At 44.4% G+C, this 25,796-nt stretch overlaps 2 protein-coding genes across 2 annotated transcripts in view; one reads left to right on the top strand and one right to left on the bottom strand.

Moving 5' to 3' along the window:
- Positions 1–5,005, bottom strand: part of KATNIP (katanin interacting protein) — a gene marked incomplete at its 5' end in the record, with an annotated part of 57,927 nt that extends 52,922 nt beyond the window's left edge. Inside the window, 3 exons of the mRNA XM_084270970.1 lie at positions 134–216; positions 3,134–3,297; positions 4,944–5,005. Coding sequence (XP_084127096.1) covers positions 134–216; positions 3,134–3,297; positions 4,944–5,005 — 309 coding nt within the window. The remainder of the gene's footprint in view (positions 1–133; positions 217–3,133; positions 3,298–4,943) is intronic.
- Positions 5,006–5,962: 957 nt separating this feature from the next.
- Positions 5,963–25,796, top strand: part of GTF3C1 (general transcription factor IIIC subunit 1) — a gene marked incomplete at both ends in the record, with an annotated part of 42,251 nt that continues 22,417 nt past the window's right edge. Inside the window, 17 exons of the mRNA XM_084270774.1 lie at positions 5,963–6,183; positions 7,374–7,583; positions 7,742–7,918; positions 9,022–9,165; positions 9,728–9,824; positions 10,305–10,428; positions 14,774–14,932; positions 15,568–15,683; positions 16,797–17,121; positions 18,875–19,086; positions 19,780–19,919; positions 21,807–21,960; positions 22,924–23,027; positions 23,252–23,436; positions 23,796–24,071; positions 24,311–24,456; positions 24,841–24,938. Coding sequence (XP_084126900.1) covers positions 5,963–6,183; positions 7,374–7,583; positions 7,742–7,918; positions 9,022–9,165; positions 9,728–9,824; positions 10,305–10,428; positions 14,774–14,932; positions 15,568–15,683; positions 16,797–17,121; positions 18,875–19,086; positions 19,780–19,919; positions 21,807–21,960; positions 22,924–23,027; positions 23,252–23,436; positions 23,796–24,071; positions 24,311–24,456; positions 24,841–24,938 — 2,888 coding nt within the window. The remainder of the gene's footprint in view (positions 6,184–7,373; positions 7,584–7,741; positions 7,919–9,021; positions 9,166–9,727; positions 9,825–10,304; positions 10,429–14,773; positions 14,933–15,567; positions 15,684–16,796; positions 17,122–18,874; positions 19,087–19,779; positions 19,920–21,806; positions 21,961–22,923; positions 23,028–23,251; positions 23,437–23,795; positions 24,072–24,310; positions 24,457–24,840; positions 24,939–25,796) is intronic.

Below are 25,796 nucleotides of genomic sequence, written 5' to 3'. Positions count from 1 at the left end.
AGTATCCAGAACAAAACAAGATTCAGATTCTACAAGAGACACAACTGCTCACTTGGTTGAAACTGATTTCCCCTAAAGCTAATTGCAATCTAGGAATTAGTTCAAAGATGCATCCTTTCAGATTGTTTCTTACCTGAAGCCAGCCTCTGCGCTGTATTTTGCTTGGTGCAGTCTGTGTGCTGCGTTCTTGCAGCTCACTCTTTTCTAACTGGGCTGCTTCTTCAGAACATGGAGACAAGAGTTAGTAAGACAGGAAACAGAAATATGGAAATACAGTATCAGACAATATACACCTTAGCTTGCATTCTTTTTTCTTTTCAGATGAGGACAGAAGAGTAAGTCTTTAACATGTGAATGGTATCAACAACTGAAAAGGCATTCCACTGCAGACACCGGCTGGCTGTGGACTAGTAGAAGGAATTTTGAACCTTTTGGGGGACAGTCTTCATTATGTGCATTCAAGAGAATAAATTGTTTAAAACACAGCAATAAAATAACAATTTTGCTGTTTAAAATAACAACAAGTGAAGCCCCATATTCATTGCTATGAAAGTAGAGAAATACGTTCTACAATAGGGGTGCACATCATTCTCACTCCTAGCTGGGTAGCCAGTAGGCAACCAACTGAGCCAGAACCTGTGCTACTGAAGGTCCCAACTTATAGTGGAACAATGGATGTTTTGAAGATGCTTTGCTTGAGACAAAGAGACAAACATCTTGCAGGTCACATCAGTATCCTCAACGGAGCAAGGACATCACCAACACTCTCAACAGCATCCTAAGTAAAGGCATCTCATTTCCTATGTCCAAGACAGATTTACAGCTTTCATTTCTTCTCAGTGGAGAAAAACAGCTGATGCAAAATCTTTTTTCTTTAAGCCATAATTTAATGGTCATCCTAAGCCAGTAGAAACTGGCACTACCAATAAACAAAGCAGTTGTCCTACAAAGGTCATAGAACCACAGAAAGATTTAGTTTGGGTGGAACCTCTGGAGGTCACCTAGTCCAACTTTCCATTCAAAGCAGGGCTGACTTCAAAATTAGATCAGGTTAAAACTCTCAACACCACATTTTCTTTTTGGGTTGGTTAACCCTACACACACCTCTGCAGAAATCTGTTTTCCTAGTTCCAGCCAGGCTGGAATTTACTTCCCCAAGCAGCCAGCCCAGCTGAGCTGAGTTAGCCAAGGTGAGCTGAGTTAGCCTGGGCTGTTTTCCTCGCCACCTGACATCACTGCCCCATAAAAGGGGCTGGTTGGGGAGGGGTGCTCCTGGGTGTCTCCAGGGCAGGTTGAGTGTGGCTGGGGTGTTTGTTGGTCCTTGCCTTGTGCAGCACTCTGTGTTGTCACTGGGTGTGAGTGTAATTGGCTGTTACAAAAACTCAGTGCTGTGTCTCAGCTAGAAATGATTTCTGTAAGTAAAGTCACATTCAGTCATTGAGAAGAAAAGCCTAGAAAGGAAACAGGCCACAAAACTGCCCAGGAACTGTTGCCAGGCAAGAGGTTTATATGGATCACCAGTGACTTCTCCTCTGGACTCTAGTGGCAAAATCAAATGCAAAATAGAAGAACTACAGGCTGATGATCTGGTTGGTATCTTTCACTGCAGCTGCCCATTTAAAATAACATTGCTGGATAGCTAAGAAACAGCAAAGTGCTGAAGAAAGGAACAGGGGCTGCCACTGAAGACTTCAAAGGTCCCAAAGACAAGCTAAGTATCCTACCTGAATTGAATCAAATGGCATTAAATGACCATAAAAACAAACAACTTGGGTTAAGCTTAGAGGTGACAGCTGCACTGCAGAACTGTAAGAAATTTCTCCTGATGGAGTTCTATTACAGTTGCTGCCATAACATCCCTGTACAGGTTTTGGACTAAAAAGTCAAATATGCCATTTTACACCCTCTTTAGCTACCTAATGATATAGCAGAGCAAAACATTTCCTTCTTTTTCCAATATCCAAGAACATGAGCTTTTTGTATCATTGCGCACACACTTTTACTTTCATATAAAACAGTGAAACTAGATGACTGATTCCCCATCACCATCCCATATAACCAGCAAGAAATTACAGAGAGCTAGGTCTGAACACACCTGAACTTGAACACAAATACTATGTACCCTGTGCAGCAGAAAAACAAAGGAAAAGAGATCAAGGTTAGAACAGTTACCAAAAGAAAAGTTTCCAGTATTGTTGAGATTAGTCGGCTTTCAATCAAAATAATTATCACATTTGATAACTTTTTAAATTCTCTGTCTTAATTTTGAAGTTAAAATAAAGCTTAAGCAGACGCTGTCAATACAGCAACTGATTCAAAAGATGAACTCCAAAATCATAGTTGCAGCCAGTGAAGACTAAGGTTGGTAAACTGCTTTATGCAGGGATTTAGTGAAGTCAACTTTATTTTCATTATGCTAAATAGACTAGCAGGCCAGTAAGCTCACACTTTATACCTTCATACTTGCAAAATTACTCTTCTCACTACATGCTCTCTATGACTGACAGACTTAGATTGGAAATAAGGTACACATTTTAAGTAAGGCTAGCTAATCACGGGCACAAAGTGGTAGATTTTCTTCACTTCAAATATTTAAATAAAGATTAGCTGTCTTTTTAAGATGACTGTTACAGCTTAAACATAATTTATGAGTTTAATGCACCTATTACAGGATATAATTTGATCACAGTCTATGTCATCAAATGCCATTTGTCTACATGACACCAGACTTAGATAACCAGATGACTGTAGTCCATCAGATCTTAAAGTCTACAAACGTCTTATGTATCAGACAAAAAGTGTATAACTATTTTACACTGGCAATTATATACATTTATAATCTTCTAGGTTTAGTTATTGCTGTTTAACAAATGCAGAGGCAAAGAAATTAAACTTAGGAATTAGTTAGAATTTGAGAAATTGATGGGGTGTTGCAGAGACTGGTTCTTACATACAACCAGTTTAAGTGCTCTGATGAAAGAATCCCATGGGATTTCGCTCCATCAAGTTCAAACACTGCTGTCTCTTTATCACGGCCTGACCAGGAACTTCACCAGCTGAATTACAGCTCCGACAGGTAAACATCTAAACCAGTTCTGGGCTGTGACCTCTGTACAACTCTCATGTAACTCACTGTTTGTCCTGGTGGTCTCATTTTTAAGGTAGCCATGGGAGTTGATTTTTCTGCGGTAGTTTCTCCGCTCTGAATTGGCTCCGTTCAGGTACAGAGAAAATCCTTGTTCTAACTGCTGCAGTTTGATTTGTACAGGATCCTTCCTTTTTAAACGTCTCAGTAGCCTGCGGTAGAAAGGATAATAATTTATCCTTCCACAGTGCACATGCAGATGGTCAGATTAGCAATAAATATAAAAACATGTCACAAAGCTAAAAAATATGTTCATATTTCAAATAATTTTAGAATACAGCTTCCAGGGCCTGCTCCTGCTCTGTAATGCTTGTATGGGTACCCACATGTGATGTTTGACCAAGCCTCTCCTGAGATTTTTTTCTGTTGTTTCTCATTTCACATTATTTTCTCCCTTTGGCATTCAGTATATTTAACTTTTCTTCTGGGGAATTTACTTAGGAAAAAAAAAAAAGCCTTTCAAGAAAAATAAATGAGAAAAAAAAAGATTGTGTTTTGAAACTTGAGAGAGAAAGCCCAAAATCAATAGAGTGGTTGGAGATATCAGACACTTAGTCTGCTTAAAATAGTATTAAAAAAACACCCTTCCCCAGGCCCAGTTTCAGTGAAAGGCCTACCCTCCCTCTTCCAAGTCCCATCTCCCTTGCTTGCACTACGGGCTATACATCCTAATTCCTTCAGTGAGTTGACATGCATGCCAGGAGGTTGAGGCTGGGAAGGTAACAATTTCCACCTGTCCCTGGTCCTGCTTTCCCTCTGACTCCAGGCTGAGTCAATCCACAAGCCCAAGTCCCACTGGGGTGCATGCATCTGTTGTGACATGAGCCACCCATTTCCAATGGTGCATATCCAGCCATGTGCCCAGCAGTCCTCTGCAGGGGCACCTTACCCCCTGCAGCCTCCCCTCTCCTAAATCCACCCCTGGCTGCTCCGCCTGGCTGACATTTGGGCTCCTGTAGTTTGGGATCCAGCAGGAACCACCCAAGACAGTCCCTGACCTCCCCCCTGCTACTCCACAGCTCCTGCTATCCAAAACTGTCGGATAGGCCCGATACATGAATGTCACCAGTGTGCCTCTTCTGCAAGGTACTCCTGCCACCTGCTTCTTGTGTGGCAATTGAGTGGCATCTATCCCCACCAAAATTCAGAATCAGAGCTGTGATAATAAGGACACGAGTTGTTTCAGTGATTAAATAACTTGGTTTTATCCTTTCCTAAAACTGCTTTGGGAGACCACAAACAACAGGGCCCATGTTCCCCAGAATCAGCTGTTCTCCTAACACAGCTGGGGCTTTTGCAAGATTTTCTTTTGGTCTTTTCACCAAACAATTCAGTTTGTCCTTATCTCCCACATTAGTGGAGCTTGACTGCACATTTAACTAGCAACTTCTGCATGCAGTTTTCTGTATTTCTGACTGCATATAAACCTTGCCTCACAACATCCTCAACAGAGTGGGCTGCCAGTTACTTCTGACTCTAGAACCTCTGGGACCTGTAAACAAAAAGTCTTCCCTGTAAGCCAGGGAAATTAAAACTATTTTATTAATAAATTTATCTATATTTTGAATTCTGCTGAAGAAATATTGTGATCCCCTCTAAAATACAAATTTATGTCCTTCACAAACAAAGGACAGAAAAGAGAATTGCCTGAATGGTTTCACACACAGCAAGTCAGACTTTGCATCACAAGGTAAACCCCAAGCTTTTAAACTGATATCCACAACTCCTTGCTTTAGACACTCTGCTAGTGCACAGCAGATATTACGTACTCAAGGGTGGTGATGATTCTGTATCTTACCGGTTTCTCTGCTGAAGGGATATTAAGTATTCATCATGCTTCTCATCAAAGTCAGTCACCATGTCCTTAATGAACAGCTGAAATGAGAATGTAATTGCCAGGCTGAAGTACCAAAATGAGTTAGGTCGGAGTACGACCGGCTCTGCACCCTCAACAGACCAGGATGCTATGAACCGAAAGAAGTTCCTCCCTCAACAAAGCACAGGACTGCCAGGACAGTAAACAGCGTTCCCGAGGAGAGGGGGAAACGTGACTTGTTTTACTTATTTCTCAGAACCCTCCACAATCTACCGAAGAGCCCCAAAACGCTAAGAGCAGGAGGTATTTGCTACGCTGTGCTCGTAACCCAAGGGCCGAGAAGCCAGGTCGGGGCACAAGCCGAAAGGGCCGTGCCCAAAGCCCGGCTCTGAGGCGATTTTCCCGAGCCGCGGCCGCCGGTGGGGTCGGTGAACTCGCGGACGCGCCCGGCGCGGGACTGGGCGCGCCCCACGCGTTTCGTTACCGACCTCCCCCCGCCTGCCCTTCCGGAAACGCGCGCTCTCCCCGCGATCCCCGCCCCAGGCCGCCACCGGTTGCGGCAGGGGACCCTCCCGTGCGCTCAGAGACCGGGCTCGCCCCGAAACACTCCGTCGGCTCCGTGACCGACAGACAGACGAGCCCGCCGCGCGCCCCTTCCTTACCCGCCGCGCGCCCCTTCCTTACCCGCCGCGCGCCCCTTCCTTACCCGCCGCGCGCCCCTTCCTTGCCCGCCGCGCCGCCGCCAAGCGCTCCCGCCCCCCGCGGGACCGAGCTGACGCCTCTCCCGAGAGACAGGGCGCGCCGCCGCGCTGTGCCCCGACAGAGCCGGCGGGCTCCGGAGAGACCCGGCGCGGAGCCGCCACCGGCCGCAGCCCCGCCAGCAGCTCGGGGGGAAAAAGGCCGCGCCGCCACTGCCCTGTTTATGCGTCTCCTTGGTTACCGTCGCGGCCGGTGACGTTGTTTCCGGCGCGCCGGCCCGTTCCCGGAAGCGGCGGCAGGGGATGGAGGCGCTGTGGGTGCTGCTGGATGAGGTGGCCCTGGAGGGGCTGGACGGCATCACGCCGGGCGCGCTGTGGCACCGCCTGGGTGTCCGCTCGCCGCCCTTCCCGCTGCCGCTGGAGCCCGCCACGCAGCAGCTGCTCTGGGCCGCGCTCAGCGCCCAGCCGGACCTCAGCTTCTACCTGCTGCCGCGGGCGCGCCCGCCGCTCCGCCTGCACGACCGGTGAGGGTAACTCGGGCGGGAGCGGCCGCGCCGCGCCGCCTCCTCTCGCAGGCCGCCGGGTGGGGTACCCCGCAGGCCCTGCCGGAGGCTCGGTGCGGGGGCTTGCTTGCTCTGCCGGGGACACCCCGGGCCTGGCTGTCCGGAGCCCCGGTGCTGCCCCCGCCGCCTCTCGGAGGCGTTCCGGTGCGAAAGAACGCTCACGGCGGCAGCAGGCGCGGCGGAGTGAGGGTCTGGAGTCTTGGCCGGGTCTCCGTTCTGCTGGCTGCTTGCCGCTTCGGTACAGGCAGACAGACGTTACCCGGCCCGGGGCGGTGTCCAAGTTTGGGCCCCGCACTACAGGAAGGACGTTGAGATGCTGGGTTGCGTCCAGAGGAGGGGGACGAAGATGAGGAAGGGGCTGGAGCACAAGTCCTGTGAGGAGCGGCTGAGGGAGCTGGGGGTGTTTAGTCTGGAGAAAAGGAAGCTGAGGGGAGACCTTGTCGCTCTCTCCAGCTACCCACAAGGTGGCTGCAGAGATATCAGGGTCAGTCTCTTCTCTTGGGTGACAACCGACAGGACGGGAGGGAATGGCTTCAGGTTGAACTGGGGGAGATGTAGGTCAGATGTCAGGAAGAATTTCTGTGTGGAAAGGGCTGTGAGACATTGGGACAGGCTGCCCAGGGAGGTAGTGGGGTCACTATCCTTGGGTGGATTTAAAAGGCATCTGGATGAAGTCTGGACATGATCTAGAGGTGGGCTGGGCAGGGTGAGGCTGTGGTTGGACTCAGTGATCTTAAAGGTATCTTCCAACCAAAGTGATTCTGTGCCACAACCCTGTTGTGTTTCTTGTCTGTAAACTAGTATTTATATATGCTTATAGGAGTTGGACTTGATCATCCATATGGGTCCCCTGCAAGTCAATATATGCTGTGATTGTGTTTCCTTTATTCCTACCACTTCAATTCCCTTGAATTTTTGAAGATGAAATAACGTGTCCCACTCCTGTCTCATACGCTCTGCGTGCTGATACAGTTTGGTGGTACTCAAGGACCACAACTCTGCTCTTTGTGTTTTTCCAGCTTTGAGGTTTCAAAAAAAAGTTTCATTTTTTCTGAGATATTTGCTAGAGAGATCAGCCCTGTTTGTGGTGGGTTTATACTTCAGGTCCCAGTTCCCCTTGGTTAAACGCTGGCTCTCCGCTTCTGTTTCAGCTATGAAGAAATAGACCTTGAAACAGGAATACTGGAAACCAAAAGAGATACTGTTCCTTCAGATGATATTTATCCTGTCCATATGATTTTGGATAATAAAGATGGCATACAAGGTTCCTGCCAGTATTTTAAAGAGAGAGTAGATATCACTGATCAGATAAGGAGGAAGGATTTGCAGCCGTGTTACACTTACTCAGAAGCTGTGGAAAAGTGAGTTAAATCTTTGTACCTGACTTTTAAGTTTTAGAATGTAGTTCTTTCACCTGGCTTATATAGATTATGTCAAGAATGGTGTTGGGGGAGGGCAATCGATCTCACTGTTTTCATGTATCTAATAGTACTTCATTATTTTCCCTTCTCTGTCATAGATGGGGGGAGAAGCTTGTCATTGTGGCTTCCCAGGACCAGCGTTACAGAGCTTTGATAGGCTGGGAGGGGGACCCTGACTTAAAACTCCCTGACTTCTCCTACTGCATACTGGAACGTTTAGGCCGTGCTAGGTGGCAAGGAGAGCTTCAGAGGGACCTTCACAGTGGGGCTTTCAAGTAAGTTGGTCTTGCTATACAAATTAAACCAAAGCTAATGAGTTTCTGCTGGTTACTTGCAAAATCCTGTCCCCTTAAGTGTTCCTGTATATTGGTTTAAACTCACATCTGTATTGGATGTGTGTCACCCTTACTGCCAGGAGCACTCAGTTCTTAGAGCCTGTACTGCTGCGATCATCCTGGTCTCTTCCTTGACCTAATTCTGCTTCCTGAGGTGTTTTTGTGGAACTAGAGATTGTCTGTGGGGTCAGTACACAGATAGCTAATCCATGGAATTTCTTGCTTTCTCTCAATCACTTTTTCTTCAAATTTGGGATAGAACAATGATTTTAGTTTCCTGCTGAGTAAGTTACCCTGTTAACTGCCTGAGTTCCAAAGAGATTCTCAGATGCCTGGCACTTGCCCTGTGTGACATCTTTAACTACAGACCTGAGTGGGAGCCTGAGTTCCCAGCTCCCAAGCTAGACTGTGTATTTGTCGATGGTGGAGCCTCACACAGCCTCTTGCAGAGCTCTGGTTCTGTGTTGCAGTGCAGGAGGGTGTTAGCATTGCTGTTAAGGATTCACTGCTTCAGGGAGGTGAAGTGTATGCCTTGCAGGTCATGCTGGCACTGTTTTTTGACATCCTGGAAGCTCTTTTAGGTAACTAAGATGATAGGGGTGGAAGGGAAATCTTTTGTAGATACTTTTCTTCTTGTTCAGTGGCCTGAATCCGCTCACCAAGGAGTGAGCTGAGTACCAGAGCTATCCTAAGAAGGGCAGTGGCTGTCATGTAGACAAGAGTTAGAGAAGAAGGAGAGAGAGGGCATGGGGATACTGTGCTGGGTCAGGTGCCTCATCAGACCACGATGGACACAGTGATTGGGCATAAAGGCTGTAGGCTAACATCAGAGGTATTTCTCTCTGTTTAATTGAGTTAACTATGAAAATCATTTTCACAGGTTATCTTAATTTTGGCACTTTGTAATTTTGTGATTGTCACTTTGAAAATTAACCTATTTTGCCAAGACCATAAGTAATTTAGGTTAAATGTGCTGGGATACTGGGTAATGATAATTTATTCACAAAAGTTGCTGTGAGTGAGATATCTTGCCACCTCTGTAGAGTGGATGCTGGAAAAATTCATTACCACCGAAGAGTATTGGACAGAAATGGTCTCATAACAATGCAGTCCCATGTCACAAGACTACCAAGTGGAACACAGCAACACTCAATTCTTCTACTTCTGACTCGCTTTCATGTTGATAGGTATGTGCCATGCAGATGTTTTTAAGATCTCCTGGGTAGACTGTGACCTTTTACTATGACAGAAGTTCGCTCTGTTGTCACAGAACTGTCAAAGTTTCCTGGTATTGACTCTTCTCAACTTCTATATTAACTCCTCTCCCAGGTGCTGGACAGCTTAAAGCTTGCTTCCTTGGAGCTATAAGCAATAGGGGACTGTAGTGCCTGTCACCTGCCTACATAAGTCTAACTCTTCTTGTAGCATTAATCATTCTGTTAATTTTGTGTATTCTCACTTCAAACACATTCCTAATACATTTTTTGGTTATGATTAGAACTTTGCTTCTATGGGACTGGCAGGAACAGCCTGGGCTTAGTCACTGGTCCTTTAGTTGGGGTCTCTTCTTGGTGACAGATTCTCATGTGCTAGTCACAAAAGGAAAAGAAAATTATAATTCCTAAACCAGTCTGAGAATGCTTCAGCATGCTTTCTCCAGTGACTAAGGCTTTGTAAAGGTGCAGCTCCTGTTTATGTATAGAGCTATATGCATGCTTATAGCTCAGATGATTTTCTTCTCTCGGTTAGGAGGAGCAAATATGATATTCTGATGGAGAAGCTCTCAGGTATGCTGAGTGCTCGTCCAAACCACATGGAAACATTAGGAAACTTAAGGGAAGAGTTGGTGAGTTTCATTATTCTTTCAAATTCTTACTCATATAGAATTTAGGCAGTATCAAAGGCAGTCATTCATACTGCCTGTTTTTTTTAAAGTTGCATGATATTTTGGGTTAGGACATAAAAAGAAGACTTTTAAAAGGCTACTAGATCAACTCACTCCTTCTGTTTGTCATAAGGCAGGAATTCTGTTTGATCCCCAGCTCCAGAAAAGTTTTGTTAATGGCTGTCATCAGGCAGTTCTTGTGCAGTGCTGCAGCTGCTGGTTGCTGCTGCTTGTTGTTAGGAGTTGGAGGGATACAACACACAGCAGAACAATCTCACTTCTGCCTGGTGTCTGTGCCAGCCAGCTTTTAAGATCCTTCTTCAATCTCCTACCCAAAATGACTGTGTTTTCAGAGCAAGCAGTACAAGTCTCTTTGATGCTGGTCACCCAGAGGTGAGGACTTGGGGCTACAGTGACTTTTGCCCTTTGCCTTTGCACCAGGGTCTTTGTGAGAAAACTTTCAAGCGCCTCTATCAGTACATGATGAACGCTGGACTCGCCAAGGTGATGTCCATCCCACTGCAAGACATACACCCCGGTGGAGGGCCCTACAAGACAAAGAAAGGTAACTGGGAACCAGAACCATGGGTTTGCTTTCTTTTTGTGTGATTACATTGATGCCATTCTATCTACAAGAACCAAATCTGAAATTAAAAGGCCTGTAAGTGAAAATCTGTCTGTGCATTACGTGGAGAGATGTGTTGTTAAAGCTAGAGCGCTGCAGCCCACCTGAATTAAGCATTTCTTCTAGGGCTTTAAGAAATGGATGCAGGCAAACCTGTTGTATGTCAGTGTAAGCTGGTCAGTGGTTTGTGACTCCTAGTAGGGCTGCTCGCACCAATACAGGGGGTAGGGACAAGGAGCAGTCTGCTGACTGGTTGGAGTTAAATGGCAAGTCAGGGAACTTGGCAAAAGTATCTAAAAAGCTTTATGAAACAAGAAGATAAAGAAACAGAGTTTTTTAGTGAGGACTTTTGCTCAAAGTCATGAGAATGGGAAGTTTCATATCAAATGATGACAATAAGCTTCTGCATTCTTTAAGCAAGCAAGGTAGTCAACAGCTAATAATGGTGTAGTCTACTGAGGGGTAGTTCAATGAATAACTGTCCTGGTTTTGGTCAGGATGGAGTTAACTTCTTTTGTAGCAGCGGATGCAATGCTGTGTTTGGGTGTTAAAATGGGAGCAGTGCTGATAACACCCTGATGGTTTTAGTTGCTGTCAGACAGTCAAGGACTTTCTCAGCTCTTCATACTTCTCTACTCATGAGAAAGGAGGGGCGAAGCCAGGACAGGTGACCCAAACTGCCCAAAGAGAGTATTCCATGCCAATTACGTCCTGCTCAGTATAACAGGGGCTGATGGGAGGAGGAGCGGGGCGGCTCCAGGACGTGCGGTTTTTGGGGGGCGGTCGGGTTCTGGGACGGCTCTGGGTGGCACGGCCTGAGCTGTGGGTTCGGTGAGAAACTGCATCCTGTAGCAACAGCTTCATAGATTTTTGCTCTAAAGTCCTGTTAGCATTGTTATATTTTATCTTTCTGCTATTTTAGTAAACTGTCCTTATCCCAACCCATAGGCTTTTGGTTTCTAGGTTTTGGGATTGTTATTTGCCTCTTCCTTTTCCCTTCCCTTGCCTCACACCCCCCTTCCCCACACACACCACTTCCCCTGCTCTTTTCCTTTAAAGAGCAGGCAGCTGTGTGGATCTCAGCTCTCAGCCGGGGTAAAACCACAACATCCTTGGTTTGCAAGGACTGCTGATAACTCCCAAGCTTGTAGACAAAGAGCAGAACTGCATGAAGAAAGGGAACAAAAGAAAGCAGCTGCTCTCAGGAGAAGATGCAGATGAAGCTCGTGCAGGGGGAAAAGAACTGCAAGAAGTAATAATACAAAGTGTGAGGAGGGATGGTAAAACCAGTGGAATAAATGCAACCACTTAAGGGAACCTAAATCAAGTCTTCAACCACAGAATGTCCTGAGAGGTAGATTTGCTTAGGTTAAAAAGGAAATATCTCTAAAAGATGAATGGTGTGGGTTTCAGAAACCGTTTGGGGGAGAAGTCTGATATGAAATAAAACGTTGCAAATGATATAATCTTTGTGAGTTACCATGGAGGGAAGAGGTGAAAGAGAGAGAACTTTGAGTAGCCAAAAGTCATCGCCCGTTACATGGAGTTGAATTAAGATTCTTGATAAGACAACAAATTCCTTCAAATCTTTTTAAGTCTAGGGGAAGGAAATGTCTCTCAGAGAAATGGTGTTATGAACAAAGAGAGGATGGCTGAAAATAGGTACAGCATCTAGCACGGTTCAAAGAAAAGTCTCCCACGTCGTACTGGATACGTAACAGTGTGCTTGAATGAGTTATTTGCCATGAAATACACAGGTCTGCCTCCTTTCCCTAAGGATATCACAGGGAGCGTTACACAGTAGAGCCCAAATGAGTTCAGAGTTTGAAAAAGGCAGTGGAGATCCTCAAAAATATTCTAAGAACAAATCAGTATACCATAAAACATATGGGAAAATTATCATCAAACTTCTACAAAACACACATTGTCTGTAGTAAATGTATTTCTGGTTTGAGCAGGTCTCTCCACACAGTGGTTTGTATGAGAGGGATGCCTTTAGTCACACCGTTCAGCATTGTCACTGATAAAACCCTGGATTCTCCCTTATACTGTCTTTGAGTTGAGTTACACCAGGTTATATTTCTTTATACTTACTCACTGAATAATTTGCAGAGAGATGTTCTAACAGGCTGAAGACATTTGCAAATAAACTCCAAAAGACTATAGATAATATCCCTAGAGTTTATAATTGGTAGCAAAAACCTTCCAATTATAGTATTCTCTTAGACAAGAAAATACAAGTCCATTTATAAACCTGGTGGCAACTGTCAAGGCAAAGCTGTTATGTCACAGATTGGCACAGTGGCAGCTACATTTGATACTTGTTTGCCATGAGAAATGCCACCTGATGAGTCTTTCACCTGAATAATTCTGTCTAATAGACAAAAAAGCTGAAAATCCACAAAAATGTTAGGTATTAAACTAGGCTGAATTAGTAATGGCTGATTTTCTTCAGAGTTTGAGACATTTTAATCTTGGGAGTTATACAGGAAAGCAGATAAAAATATGTGGGACACATCGAGGATGAAGCCAGAGCATCTGCTGTGGGAAGAAGGTTATTAGGGCAGCAGGAGCTAAAATAAAACAAAAGTGGAGTTTGTTTATTTTTTTCCAAAATACCACTTTAAGTGAAAATTAATGGGCTGCAGAAATGCAGAGGATGTGATAGCAGTGTGTTCTACCAAAATACCAGCACTTAATTACTGTCCTAAACAATATCTTAGGGCACTGGCAGGGAAAGGATTCAGACTGAGGGAAAATAATGGAATCATCTGGCCTGGAGCTTAGTCCCATGATGAAGACACTGTGGACTGACTTCATGTCAGCTAGGCTCCAGTAACTATATATACACACATGCATACACACAAGAGAAAAATCATTAACTGAAACCTTAGTGATCTCAGCTAAAGCTTTTGCCTGGTGTTTTTCACAGCTGGGCTCTGCAGGAGGAGTAGAGATGGCTGTAGATGTTCCCACCCACTGCTACGGGATGAAGTGCTGAATCACTGCAACTCAGTAAGCTGGCAGTGTACAGTAACCTACCTCCAGCTTGCTGCTGGTGTCTTACAGTGTTCAGCAGGAGCTGAATGGTGCTGGTGGTAGCAGGTCATCCTTATATCAGGGAGCAGGGTGGCTCCCCTGGAGTCACCTGTCCCTACTCTTCCGTGAGACCCCAGAAGAACAAAGTAGGTGGAGAGTTACTGCAGCACAGCCAGTGCTCAGTAACTTGTTAAGATGTGGAATTGAATCACGTGTGAGATTCTTAAGGCTGGTGGGCAGCAAGATGTTCTGTCCTGGTATATGACAGCCTTAGATTTTCTGCCTCCAATTTTGTCATGCATAATTATAGTACACCAAACGTGCTAACCACTCCCTACGTGCAGAGAGTAGGATCAGCCTTTGAACAAGAACTCTAGAAGCCTAGCTGCTCCTATGTGGTTGCACGTAAAACTGCTGTAATACAACTGACACCCTGTGTTGTGGAATCAGCAGACAGAGGCTGAGAGGAACCTCTTCTCATAGGGATGTTGGAATGGTGCAACGTAACTGTATGTTTTAGTTCAGCTGTCAGAGCATTCTGCATGGGATAGCACTCTTCTGGTTGATCCTTCAGGATGCTACTTGTGTGGTGTATGTGTCCTCCAACCGGTGTGCAAACAGCTGTAGAAGGTGCTAGGACATGTGATAAATGGACAGTTCTTTTGGGTCCTGGGATTTTTAAATAGTGGAACTCTTGGCAGCACCTAACGGGGCCCATCAAGTGCTGTCTGCTTTGCCTGTCCTCAGCAAGTGATCAGTCCTGTGCCGAGGAACGGTTTTGGAACCTGGTAGCTTGTTGTAGGAGTTCTGTATCTTCAAATCCATGGTCTCTCTCTAGCCATGCAAATCAGGTACTGAAAAGGAGGGCTTTTGTACCCAGTGAGTGATCTCACTGTCAGATGCCTGTTCCAACAAGTGGTACCACAGATCAGCCCTGACTCCTTCCAGTGATTTATTTGGAAGTACTCTAGTGCATTGTTTTCCACTCTGCTTGTAAATCCCTATGGGGCAATGCTGGTGCTGGTACAGACCTGAAGGTTTGGAGCACCTCAGAAATTCAGCTCATTGGTATTTTGACAGGTGGGCACATAGGGAAAAGCCATTGCAAACCTTTCCTAGGAGTAAACAGTTCTCCTTGGTCTTTTGTGTTCCCCATTGTGCTGCTCCCTGCTGCTGGAAGAAATGGAGAGGTTTAAACATGCACACCCCCCAGTGTTTTGTTAATTGCTGACACTCCTGTTCTCAGGGACTGATGTCATGGTCCGTTGCCTTAAACTGCTGAAGGAATTTCGGAAGAAAATGGAAGATTATCATGATGATGATGAAGAAGAGATCATCACAAAAGCTGTTCAGCCTGTGGACATAGTTTGTGAAAGAGATATGCTCACCCAGGCTTACGAGCTAAGTAAGTGATGTAGTGAGATGTACTAAAGATTTTTTTCTATGGCATTCTTACTCCTTTGTATGTATAAAAGAGAAATATGTAGTCCAGGGGGACAATTAAGTTCTGATCTCTTAATGTATCTAAAAGCATCCATTTTTCCTGGAAAAGATGTGCTTTATGTTCACATTAGGCTGGAATTACAGGTGCTGTCACCTATTCTTCCCTCCCTGGAAGCTTATCAACTACTCAGTGCCACCTGTAAGGCAGCGTGGTAGAAATAGGACACTGTGGTGGGATGAGAAAAGGTGATGAAGAAAATGCTGTTCAGTCTTCTGCTACCTCTTTTCCTTTCATAATGGGGAAACGAAAGCCTGACTCTTGAAAGCTGTCAGGGATAAACTCACCCCTGCTCTCAGTCTGACGCTGTCACTGTGAACCCTCATTCTGCTGGGGCACTGCTTCACATCACACTGTGGTTATGACAGTAGGTGACTGTGTGTGTCTGCGAAAATGTCCTTAGTCATTAGGGCTGAACTTTATATTCTGCCACATACAGTTATTCAGAGCGAATACAAACGTACCTACAAGAGTGTGTGTATTATTCAGTCAGATTACTTCCCTGAGAGATTTTCTGTTTGTTTTTCTTTCTGAAACAGTTGAAAGTAGGGGGACCAAAGGTATTTCTCAGGCGGAAATTCGCTTGGCTATGAATGTGGGGAAGCTAGAAGCAAGGATGCTCTGTCGCCTTCTGGAGAGGTACAAAGTCGTCAAGGTGAGGCTGAAATAAAAGTAGTTAGGTACTGCTCAAACTGGAGCTACAGCTGTAGTACTGTGCTAGTCTGTGGTAACATTGTTCCCCTCAGCCTCAGGCAAGTGTTGGTTGGTGACTGGGTGCTTAATTAATAAAGCTTGGGTCAAAAATGCCTTACCCAGGTCACTTGCTGTAGCCAGTGGTAACTTGTGTGACCCAGGGGGTTGGTGCTTCATGGAGATGAGTGTAAATGACTCTCAACTCAAAATAGCTGCTTGTCTTCAGTTAAAAAATGAAGCAAAATTCTATTTTGCAAGATCTGCTGTTGTAGGATCTTGTCAGAGCCCCTCTGTGTGTTTAAAATCATGAATCTACTTTGAAAAGACTGGTAAATTTCAAGGGAAAAATGTTACTTTTATGGAGGTTATGGTGATTAAACTCCTTGTTCCAGATATTTCATTCAGTTTTTTTTTATTTCAACGAGACAAATTCAGCTGTCATTTCTCATATGCACTCACCCACCCCTTTCCAAGAGGCAGGATTGTCATCTTCCCCCAACAGAGACTTTTTTTTTACTAAGATCTGTGGTAAAGAATTTTTCTGTTGAATTAAACCCAAGCAAACTATAAACCAGTGCAATATCCAAACATATTTTTTCCTAAATCAGCTGAGATTAAATCTTCCTTTACTGATGGGCAGTCGGAGTTTCCAGGTGCTTGAAAGCACCTCTTGCAGGAGTCAGGGCAGCAGCAGTTCCACTTCAGTCTGATTCACTCTGGTAATTTCTACACTGCACTTCACAGAAATATTTTTTCTGAATAAAAATTGATTTCCAGCCTGAACACTGATTTCCAGTCTGTTCTTCCTTAGACCTTTCTACATCCCACATACTGCAGGTGTTTCATTCTGGTGTGCAGGCAATGCTGATGTGTTTATTTTTCAAGCATGGTATTTAATTTGATTTCTATATGTTAAGGTTAGTTGACAGTTCTGTTGTTTAGAAAATAAGAATAATGTGGCATCCTTCAAGCAAAGGGAGAACAGTTAGAAAATCTTCCCACTGTTCACACTAGAGAACAAACCACAAGAATGGAGAAGGAAGGTGGTAAACTAACATTCCAATTATTTCTTTAGGGTTTTATGGAAGATGAAGGACGGCAGAGGACAACAAAGTATATTTCATACATTTTTGCAGAAGAGAGTGATTTAAACCGCCAGTTTGAGAGAGAGAAGGCTAGGAGTGAGCAGTTAGCTACGGTTACTTTGGCTCTAGTGCCAGAAGATTCCCCTGCTGTGGAAGATGTGTCACCTGGGGAAGATGACGCTTTGGTCTCGGAGTCTGACAATGAAGAGGAAGGGAAAGATGGCAAGAAGAAAGGAAAAGGTCAGAAGGCCACCTCTGGTTCCCTGTTGAAATTAAGTTTCCAAGATGATACTCATCAGTCAACACCAGTTAAAGGTAGGTCTTGCCTTTGGAATTTGGAAAGACCCTTGCATTTTTCATATGGAGCCTTTTATCAAAGGGGAAAAAATCATATTCTGCTCCCTTTCACTAAAGTTTTTTGATCGTACAGTTATTTTTACACTTGAGTATTTCCATGCTTTCTTTTGATGTCCTTTTTCCACCAGAAGTGTTATGTTTTGGAATAGTGTAGATGTGGTAAATAATCTCTGGAGATTCCCAGGTGACACACAGAAGTGTGCTCTGATATTTGTGTTTCTGACCAGCACTAATCACCAGGAACGTCTGCTTCTCCTTATCCCTGTTGTTTCTCCCCTTTCCCCATGCGATCACATGGGCTCTTGCACCTTGATCCTTGGATATTTGGTTGTTTTTATGGTGGCTTGAAGAGCTGAAATGATTCTGCAGAGGGTCAGACAAATTTCCCTGCTGATGCAAAGAAGAAAGCAGGACTGTGTGGCTAAAACCAAGCATAGTGGGGAGGCATGGTAGCTAGCAGTCAGGTTGGCTAGAGAGAGAGCACCCTTGGGTAAATTTTGTATCTGCCTTGGATGCTGATAAGGTAACTGTCAGGGACTCTGTTTTTGAGAGCGTCTTGCAGCTCAGGCTGTGCCCATCAGAGCACCACAACCCTGGTAGAGATTCAGCTGTTAAAGTCCTATAAGTCTGCACACACTTTGTATTCTTGAAATGTTTTCTTTCTTCCTCAGTAAGGAAACTGGCAGGCTCTGCCTCTCATTAAAACATAGCCTTTCATCCCATTGGATATGTAAATATCATCTTGGGTGTGGGAAACAGCACAGGAGCTGATAGACCAGCCAGTTCATTTTCTATACTTTTTTAAAAATTGTAACATATAAAAATTCTTCCCTTTTTAGCAGTGGGTTTTTTCAGTTGGAAATGTCTGGTATTGAGCCTTGGAGTCTGTGCCAAATGTGTGTGTTTGTGTGCTGATGCAAACCTCCAGGTGGGATGAATATACATAAAGTAACACTGACTTCTTGTCCAAGATGTTACCTGTCTCATTTCAAGCAGCCATAGGCTTGGGATGACTTGACCCACAGCTGTACCTACCTGAGCATAATGTAACAGGGTTGTCTTATCTCCTGAAACTAATTGCTTCATCATTTTCTGTAGTTATTAGGAACATCTTAATGTAAAACCTACCAGCCTTCTGGGGACATGCTTTAAAGAGGATATGGTGGTTTACTACTTTGTTTTATTAAAATTTTATTGATTAATTTTTATTTTAACTATTTGAACATTCCTACAAGTTTGCTGATAAACCCCAAGTGGAAGAGAGGAGACCAGATCTCCATTTCTTATGTAGATGGTCTTTGGAGTAATATGAAATCCTTGTTCTGCTTTGAGTCAGAAATGTCAGGTTTCTGGCAGAGCTTGAGAATCTTTGTGACAGAAACTCTCCTTCCTTCAGACAGCGGTTTCTGGATTATCCAGTCTGGCCCTTCACGGTCTTTTAAGGCTGCCTACGAGGAGGTTTCTGCATGGAGAGCATGATGTGATGACAGAGAGCTCACTCTTTTTTAACCATACTTTTGGAGGCTGAAGGCAGCCATTCATGATCAAACTGCTGCTTCCAGCAGGGGAGAAGAATATGGGAAAAATGTAGTGGAATGCTTTTAAGAATGGTTACCTGGGGAGTGGGGGGAGGCCTTTACAGAGGGGGAATCTGAAGATTTACAGGGAACTGGGAGCAGAACAACGACAAGGCTGTTTGCTCTTGATCCAGGCTCAAAGCCAACAGCTGTGAAGTCTCAGGGGAAGAAGCTGCCTTCCCCTCAAATTGTTGAAGAACCTGATGAGCTCCCAGACAGCATTTCAGGGGAGAGTTCTACTTTGGAGACTTTAAAGCAGGAGTCCAATCTTTCCACGGGTGTTCATTCCACTGATAAAGACGGGGATGTGGCTGTGGTGGAGGAGGTCAGACTTGAAGAACCAAAGGTAAGATCACGTGTCTTAGTATTTCCTTCTTGGTATGGCTGCCTAAGCTAAGTTTTTGTATTAGTTCATGGGATTGTTTTAGTATTCTAAATTTAATTTCAAATTACATTCATATTTTGGCTTTCTTGTGGTTATAAGTGAAAATTATTCCAGGAGAAAGGAAGGTAGATGCCCAAAATACAGTTCTGGATTAGCTCCTTCATGCTCCACAAATTCCCTGCATTGCTTTAAGGTGTGTCATCACTTGTGCCTGCAGACAAGTGCTGCATATCATCTGGTCTATTGATTCTAAACCAGGAGGGAACAAAAAGGGGCTTCAGCATGAAAGTTGTGTAGCCTCGCTGCTGCAGGACTGAGCCTGGGGCGAGAAGCCTTTCTGAGAGACAGGATATGTTGGCTTGGGCTCAGCACAAAGTTAAGCAGTTACCAGCTTTCTAGGCTAAAACCCCCAAGTCCGAATGGTTCAGAGTGCAGAACAGGCAGAGAAAGTACATAAATCTCTGTACCTAACTGCCTGGAAATGTTGGTTCCCTGCCTGTGAAGGGGAGATGGAAGCGAATCTGTCTAGTTTGTTATAAATAAATACCTGAAAACTCTGAATTCCTCAGCTGGTACTGCATGGGGAGCCAACAGCAAGCTGAAGGCATTGAAGAGTTTGTGTAAAACTTTTATTTTGTCCCTACTGTGCACTAGAAGACCTGTGGCCAAAAGAAGGAAAAGCGCTCCAAGGCTACAGCAGTGGAGAGATCTCACGAAACGTACAGGCTGCTGAAGCGCCGAAACCTCATTGTGGAAGCTGTTCGGAACCTCCGGCTGATCGAAAGCCTCTTCACGTGAGTCCCTCTGAGACCAGCGCACGGGGACACCTCAGCAATGCTGTGTGGCTTGCTTTGTCCCAGCCAGCACTCAGAATCACAGAATCACAAGCTTGGGAAAGACCTTTGGAGATCATCAAGTCCAACCGTTCCCATCCTATGCTAAACCAGATCCCGAAGCACCTTATCTACCCTTTTTTTGAACACATCCAGGGAAGGTGACTCAACCCCCTCCCTGGGCAGCCTGTTCCAGGCCCTGACAACTCTTTCAGTAAAAATTTTTTTTCTAATATCCAATCTAAACCTGCCCTGGCAAAGCTTCATGCCATTGCCCCTTGTTCTATCTTCTGTCACCTGGCTGAAGAGACCATCACCCACCACTCTACAACCTCCCTTTAGGTAGTTGTAGGTGGTGATGAGGTCTCCCCTCAGCCTCCTCTTCTCCAAGCTAAACAGCCCCAGCTCCCTCAGCCTCTCCTCATAGGATTTGCCCTCCAGCCCCTTCCCCAGCCTGGTTGCCCGTCTCTGGACTTGCTAGAGGACCTAAATGTCCTTTTTATGGTGAGGAGCCCAGAACTGCACACAGTACTCGAGGTGTGGCCTCATCAATGCCGAGTACAGGGGCACAATTACCTCCCTAGACCTACTGGCCACACTGTTTTTGATACAAGCCAAGATGCCATTGGCTTTCTTGGCCGCCTTGGCACACTGCTGGCTCATATTCAGCCTGCAAGCTCTGTACCAGACAGTGGGAAGAGGCTGCAGTTGTACTGGCTCTTAAAAATCAATCACCTGTTTGGAAGTAGTAGTGGTTCTTCTGAATGTTATAATGTCTTTCAGAATTTTAAGATTCATCTTAATAGAGAAATGGAAATTCTGGTGCTCTCCTGGAGTCCCAAATTAGCAGGATTGTGTTGTGGCACTGTCCATCTGCGATGCTAGCACATAAGATCCTGGCACGTAAATACATACAGGGCTGCTTGATAGAGCGATCACGGCCTCATTCTCCTCCAGTTTGAGAGTTTTGAAACTTCCTATCACCTAGCTCAGCTGCAGAGTGTGGTGAAGCTAGAGCCCTATCAGGTTCATCACTGATTGATCTAGTCATGTCCCAGTGCAGACTTGGAAGATACTTCAAGTCTCAGCTATCCCCTTCAGTAGTTTACAGGTTCCCCCAGCACCTGTGAAAATTCTGCCCCTCCCCAGTCTCTGCCAAGGGAATCTGATGGTGGTATCACTCCAACTACATCAGTTACTGGGATGTGGTGTTTTGAAAATGCTGAAGTCCACGTGCACATTCATTTATTGCCTCATTCCCTTAATACCCTTCCATATCTTTTTCTGATTAAGTCAGTCCTTCTCCAGGGTTGAGAGGGTCAGAAATGGGATGTGAGGCATTTGTGAAACACTGCCTGAAAAAAGGCGTTAGGAGAGTGAGCTGGCTTTGAGTGATGGGATGTCTGTATCTATACAGCTATCTGTATTGTGAATGCATGCGAGGTTCTGAGCTCAGAACAGCACTAAGTAAACTCTTTCTGCCCCAAGATGAGCTGAACCCACAAGTGGAAATGTAAACTGTGTGTTTCCTCACCGCTGACAAAAAGCTGTGGATTTTCCTCACCTTAGGGAGGCTACAGTCATAACTGCACCACAGCCATATGCAGAGAAATCTGGCATCAGAACTTGCTGTCATCGGAACAGCAGTGCTCACATACAAAGAATAAGCTTGATTACAAAGAAAATAAAGCTGAAATGTAAAGCTAAGTTACTGGTTATCTGCCCCAGAAGGGTAAAGAGAGCAGCAATTTCTGGAAGTAGGGAAATACTATTCACCCCGCATCCTCTAACAAAATGCTCAAGCCCAGCAAACTGCCTAATACACAGGGTACTTTTTACATCTTTTAGGCTCCAGAAAATGGTCATGGATCAAGAGAAGCAAGAAGGTGTCTCCACAAAATGCTGCAAAAAGTCCATCATACGACTGGTGCAGAAGCTCGCGCAAGAAGGGCTCCTCAGACTCTATCGTACTACGGTCATTCAAGATGGCATTAGTAAAAAGGTGACTGTACAAACAGAAACAGAACCAGAAACAGCTTTTCTCACAACCTGCTGATTTGTCAAAAAGTTTTGGGCCTTTTTACTGAAGTATATGGATGACTTGACTTTTTGTAGCAGAACCCACAGTCGAGCTGCCCAGAAGCTAAATGTCCCAAACTAAACTAGTGTGAAAACCAGATTAGTGCTTTCAGTTACTGCACTGCAGATAACTGTGGGACCAAGGAATAGCCCAGAGATCAAAGCCTCTGAACCTTCCTTCTGAGAGGTTCTGCTGCTTATCAGTTATGGAGCTTGTGGGTCTCTTCCTGCAGGCTCATGCTGCAGCAGAATTCTGTTTAATCGCCTTTGAAAGCCAGGAGTGTATGAGAAATTCTAAATTAGATTGAGTTGAAATTTATTGGACGTGATCTACTTTTTTTAAAAACAAAACTCTACTATTATTGATGTAAAATGTCTGTAGTTATAAAGCTGAGATGTCATTGCAACTCTGCTGTGAAACATTCGTAAGAGTCTGTTGGTGATTACCTGCTGCACAGTTACTGTAGAGCACATGAAACCTTCCTAATCTGGATTGTGTGTGTACTTTCAGTAACAACACGCATGAGTGTGATCTGCTGAGGTATGGCTTTTCATTTCTCTCTTCCAGCCTAATACCTGCAAACTGAAGCATTTTTTTCCCCTAAATATTTCAGACTTTAAAAACAAAAAAAAGTGAGGACTGTAGAAATGACATGAACTGCTTGTTGGTACAGGGACATGTGGTCTGGCCGCCTGCGTAATGCAAATTGGCAACAGGAGTTTTGATCCAAAAGTGTTCATATTCTGTGAGATATTAAACCTTTGAAGGAGTCATCCTTTGTGGCCACTGTTAATTAACTTTCTGTTAATCTCTTGACAATTTATGCAGCTGGGTAAGAGCCAATATCTTCGTAAATACCTTTTGTTTGCCTTCTGCTCTGAACAGGTAGAGTTTGTTGTGCATCCTTCGGTGAGTCCTAGTGATGCCCTTGTGAAAAGTGCCATCGAGCAGGTGCGTTTCCGAATCTCCAACTCCAGCACAGCAAACAGGCAAGTTGCAGGGATGGTTTGGGTGGCTCATGGGGAATGGGACTGGTCTAGTACATGCAAAAATACACAGAGGAAATAGACACAAAGTAAAGAAAAGAAAAAATCTGTTCTTGAGTGATAGAGCAATGGAAGCACAAAGGTGAAGCAAGATGCTTGAAGTCAGGAGGGAAGAGGAATTGCACTCTGCTTAGTTTTTACCAAAGTGCTGTGTGGTTTCAATACAGGATTAAAGTTCCCCAGACACCAACGTCCCAGGACAATGCTGAGGAAGAAAACATGGGGCAAGAGGCAGTTCCTGATTCAGGAGAAACACAAGAAAACTCATCTAAAGCTGATAGTAACAGTCGGGCAAAAAAAACTGATGAAAAAATGGGCATAACACAGCTGAAAAACTATCACCCTGTTACAGGTACAGCTGACTTTGGTTTTCCTCCCAGCTTTCCCATTTGTTATTAATAATCACTTTCAGGTGTTGGGCTCTCCTAAGATACAAGTGGGTTTTTCTTCTTTCATGGAAGAAAAATTTGGTTTACGTTAACAGTCTCACGATCCAGTGTTTTCTTAGCTGCTTGTTTACAGTGGAGAACTGGGGTATTTGTATTCACTACTACTACTTTACTACTTGTAACTTAATATTTGTACTTGTATTTACTTTCATCTGCCCATCTTTCCTTCTAGTTTTCTTCACACCAGTTTTGCAGAGGTTAACTATTTCTCCTGTTCTAATGCTCTTTTTATTTCTGTTTGGTGCTTAACCTTCCCTCCCAGTTCCAGGACTTGGGCGTTCCCTTGGCTTTCTTCCCAAAATGCCCCGTTTAAGGATGGTCCACATGTTCCTCTGGTACTTAATTTATGGGCACCCTTTAAATGGAGCACAGGAAAAAGGAGGTAGTGACGGTGAGAAAAAAGGCAGCAAACAAGGGCTGGATGTGGATGAAGCTATATTTGAAGCACAACCAGATGGGACCTTAGAAATTATGACAACTGCCATGAATCCTGAAATCTCTTCACAGGAGACTGAAGTAGAGGTGTCTAATCAAACAGGTAAGAAGTAGACACATCCTGACTCTACTACAGGTTTTGCCATGGTTCAACACGGAAGAAGAGGTAAAAGTCTGCTTCAGCAAAGAGTGCAAATGAATGGTTGAGCTAGTTTTTAGATTAGTTTAGATTTCCAGACTATGAACTGCCAAATGGATTCTGCTTGCATGCTCACAGTAAAGCTCTTAGCATAACTATTCAGTTTGTCCTGTCTAAATCTAAGCTGGTTTTCTTGTCCCTAGTGTACATGGATGATGTGTCATGGATGCGTTATGTCCCTCCTCTCCCAGTTCACAGAGAGTTTGGATTTGGATGGGCTCTTGTCAGTGACATCCTCCTCTGCTTGCCTCTCTCACTCTTTGTTCAGATAGTGCAAGTCAGCTACAAGGTATAGTGCTTTTTTTTGTTTACCATCAACTGAATCTATAAGCAGATCCCTGGATCTACTTTACCAGACCTAGCCCTTGGAGAGTAGAAACTTTAGTTCTTGGTACTTTTCTTTATAGAAAAGTTAGTCACTTTTAGAGCCACACTGAGGAAAAAAAAAAGTATAGCCCTGTAATACTGCAAATTCTTAACCTAGTATTTTGCAAGGAGCTTTTTATAATCTCCCTGAATCTCCTGTCTTGTTGATTAACAAGAACAATGTTTAAACATTTTAGAAAAGCAGTAATATCTGCTTAGAAAATATTTCAGCAGGCAGTTCCAGTACTAAAGCTTGATACTTTAGAGGATAGCTATATTTCACATTTTAATTCTAAAATAATTCTAGGTGGATGGTCTGGAAGATTTTTTAAATGATCCCCTTAAAAAACACACTCTGATCAGATTTCTTCCAAGGTCAGTCCGACAGCAGCTCCTCTACAAAAGGTAAGCAGCCGAGTCAAAGTAAATGACTCTTGGGAGGAAACAGCAGCAGCTGGCTGTTTCCTGGGTTAGTTCCTGTTGGTGTCAACAAGAACTTTGTTACTTAAGACAAGGATCATCAATCTTCTGAGGGAAGTGTGCCAGATTGTATTTTTCTCTCCCAAATAGAAGGTAATAAGAAACTAATAAACAATATTCATGCGTGCTGTCAGGCAGTGTTTGAGAGCTGGGAGGTTCTGTCCTTCATAACTCATCAGCAGGATGTTACTTCTGTACAAAACACTCCTGGCTGCTGCTAAATTCAGAATTTAATAAGAGTCTAAATGCTGCTGTCCTCCTTCATAAATCTGCCAGAAGATGCCATGTTTCCAAGTTCCTCCTCTCATACATACCATGCAATTTCTACTTATGTTCCCAGTGGCGTGTCTGCCGTTGTTTGTCATCCCTCATCCAAGGAGTTTAAAAATTGAGATTGGACTGAAATAGGAGGGGAAAGCAGCATTAGAGGAAAGTGATTTGAATTTGTGGAATCAACTGCCCCCTGTTAGTTCCACAGAAAGCTATTTGCTGGTGCTGTGGATTTGGATGGCCGGAGGCTTATATGACATTGGTGAGGGAGCAGTGGAAATGCTTGTGGCCAGCTTGGGTTTGCAGTTCTGAGCCTGTCACCTGCTAAAACAAGAAGGAAAGTGGATTTACAGTATTTTCTGAAATCCACAGGCTCCATCTGATAGCAAAACAGTATGATGAGTTGCCTCACTGCCTCCCCCAAGTCACTCAGCCGAACAGGCTTTGATATTTCCAGGCTTGTTGAATGATCTTCCTGAGCCCCAGAGAAGAGTCCAGCCAAAACACAATTCC

The sequence above is a fragment of the Gallinula chloropus genome (assembly GCF_964237585.1).
Source record: "Gallinula chloropus genome assembly, chromosome: 15".
Lineage (NCBI taxonomy): Eukaryota > Metazoa > Chordata > Aves > Gruiformes > Rallidae > Gallinula > Gallinula chloropus.
This window is presented reverse-complemented; position numbering and strand designations above follow the sequence as displayed.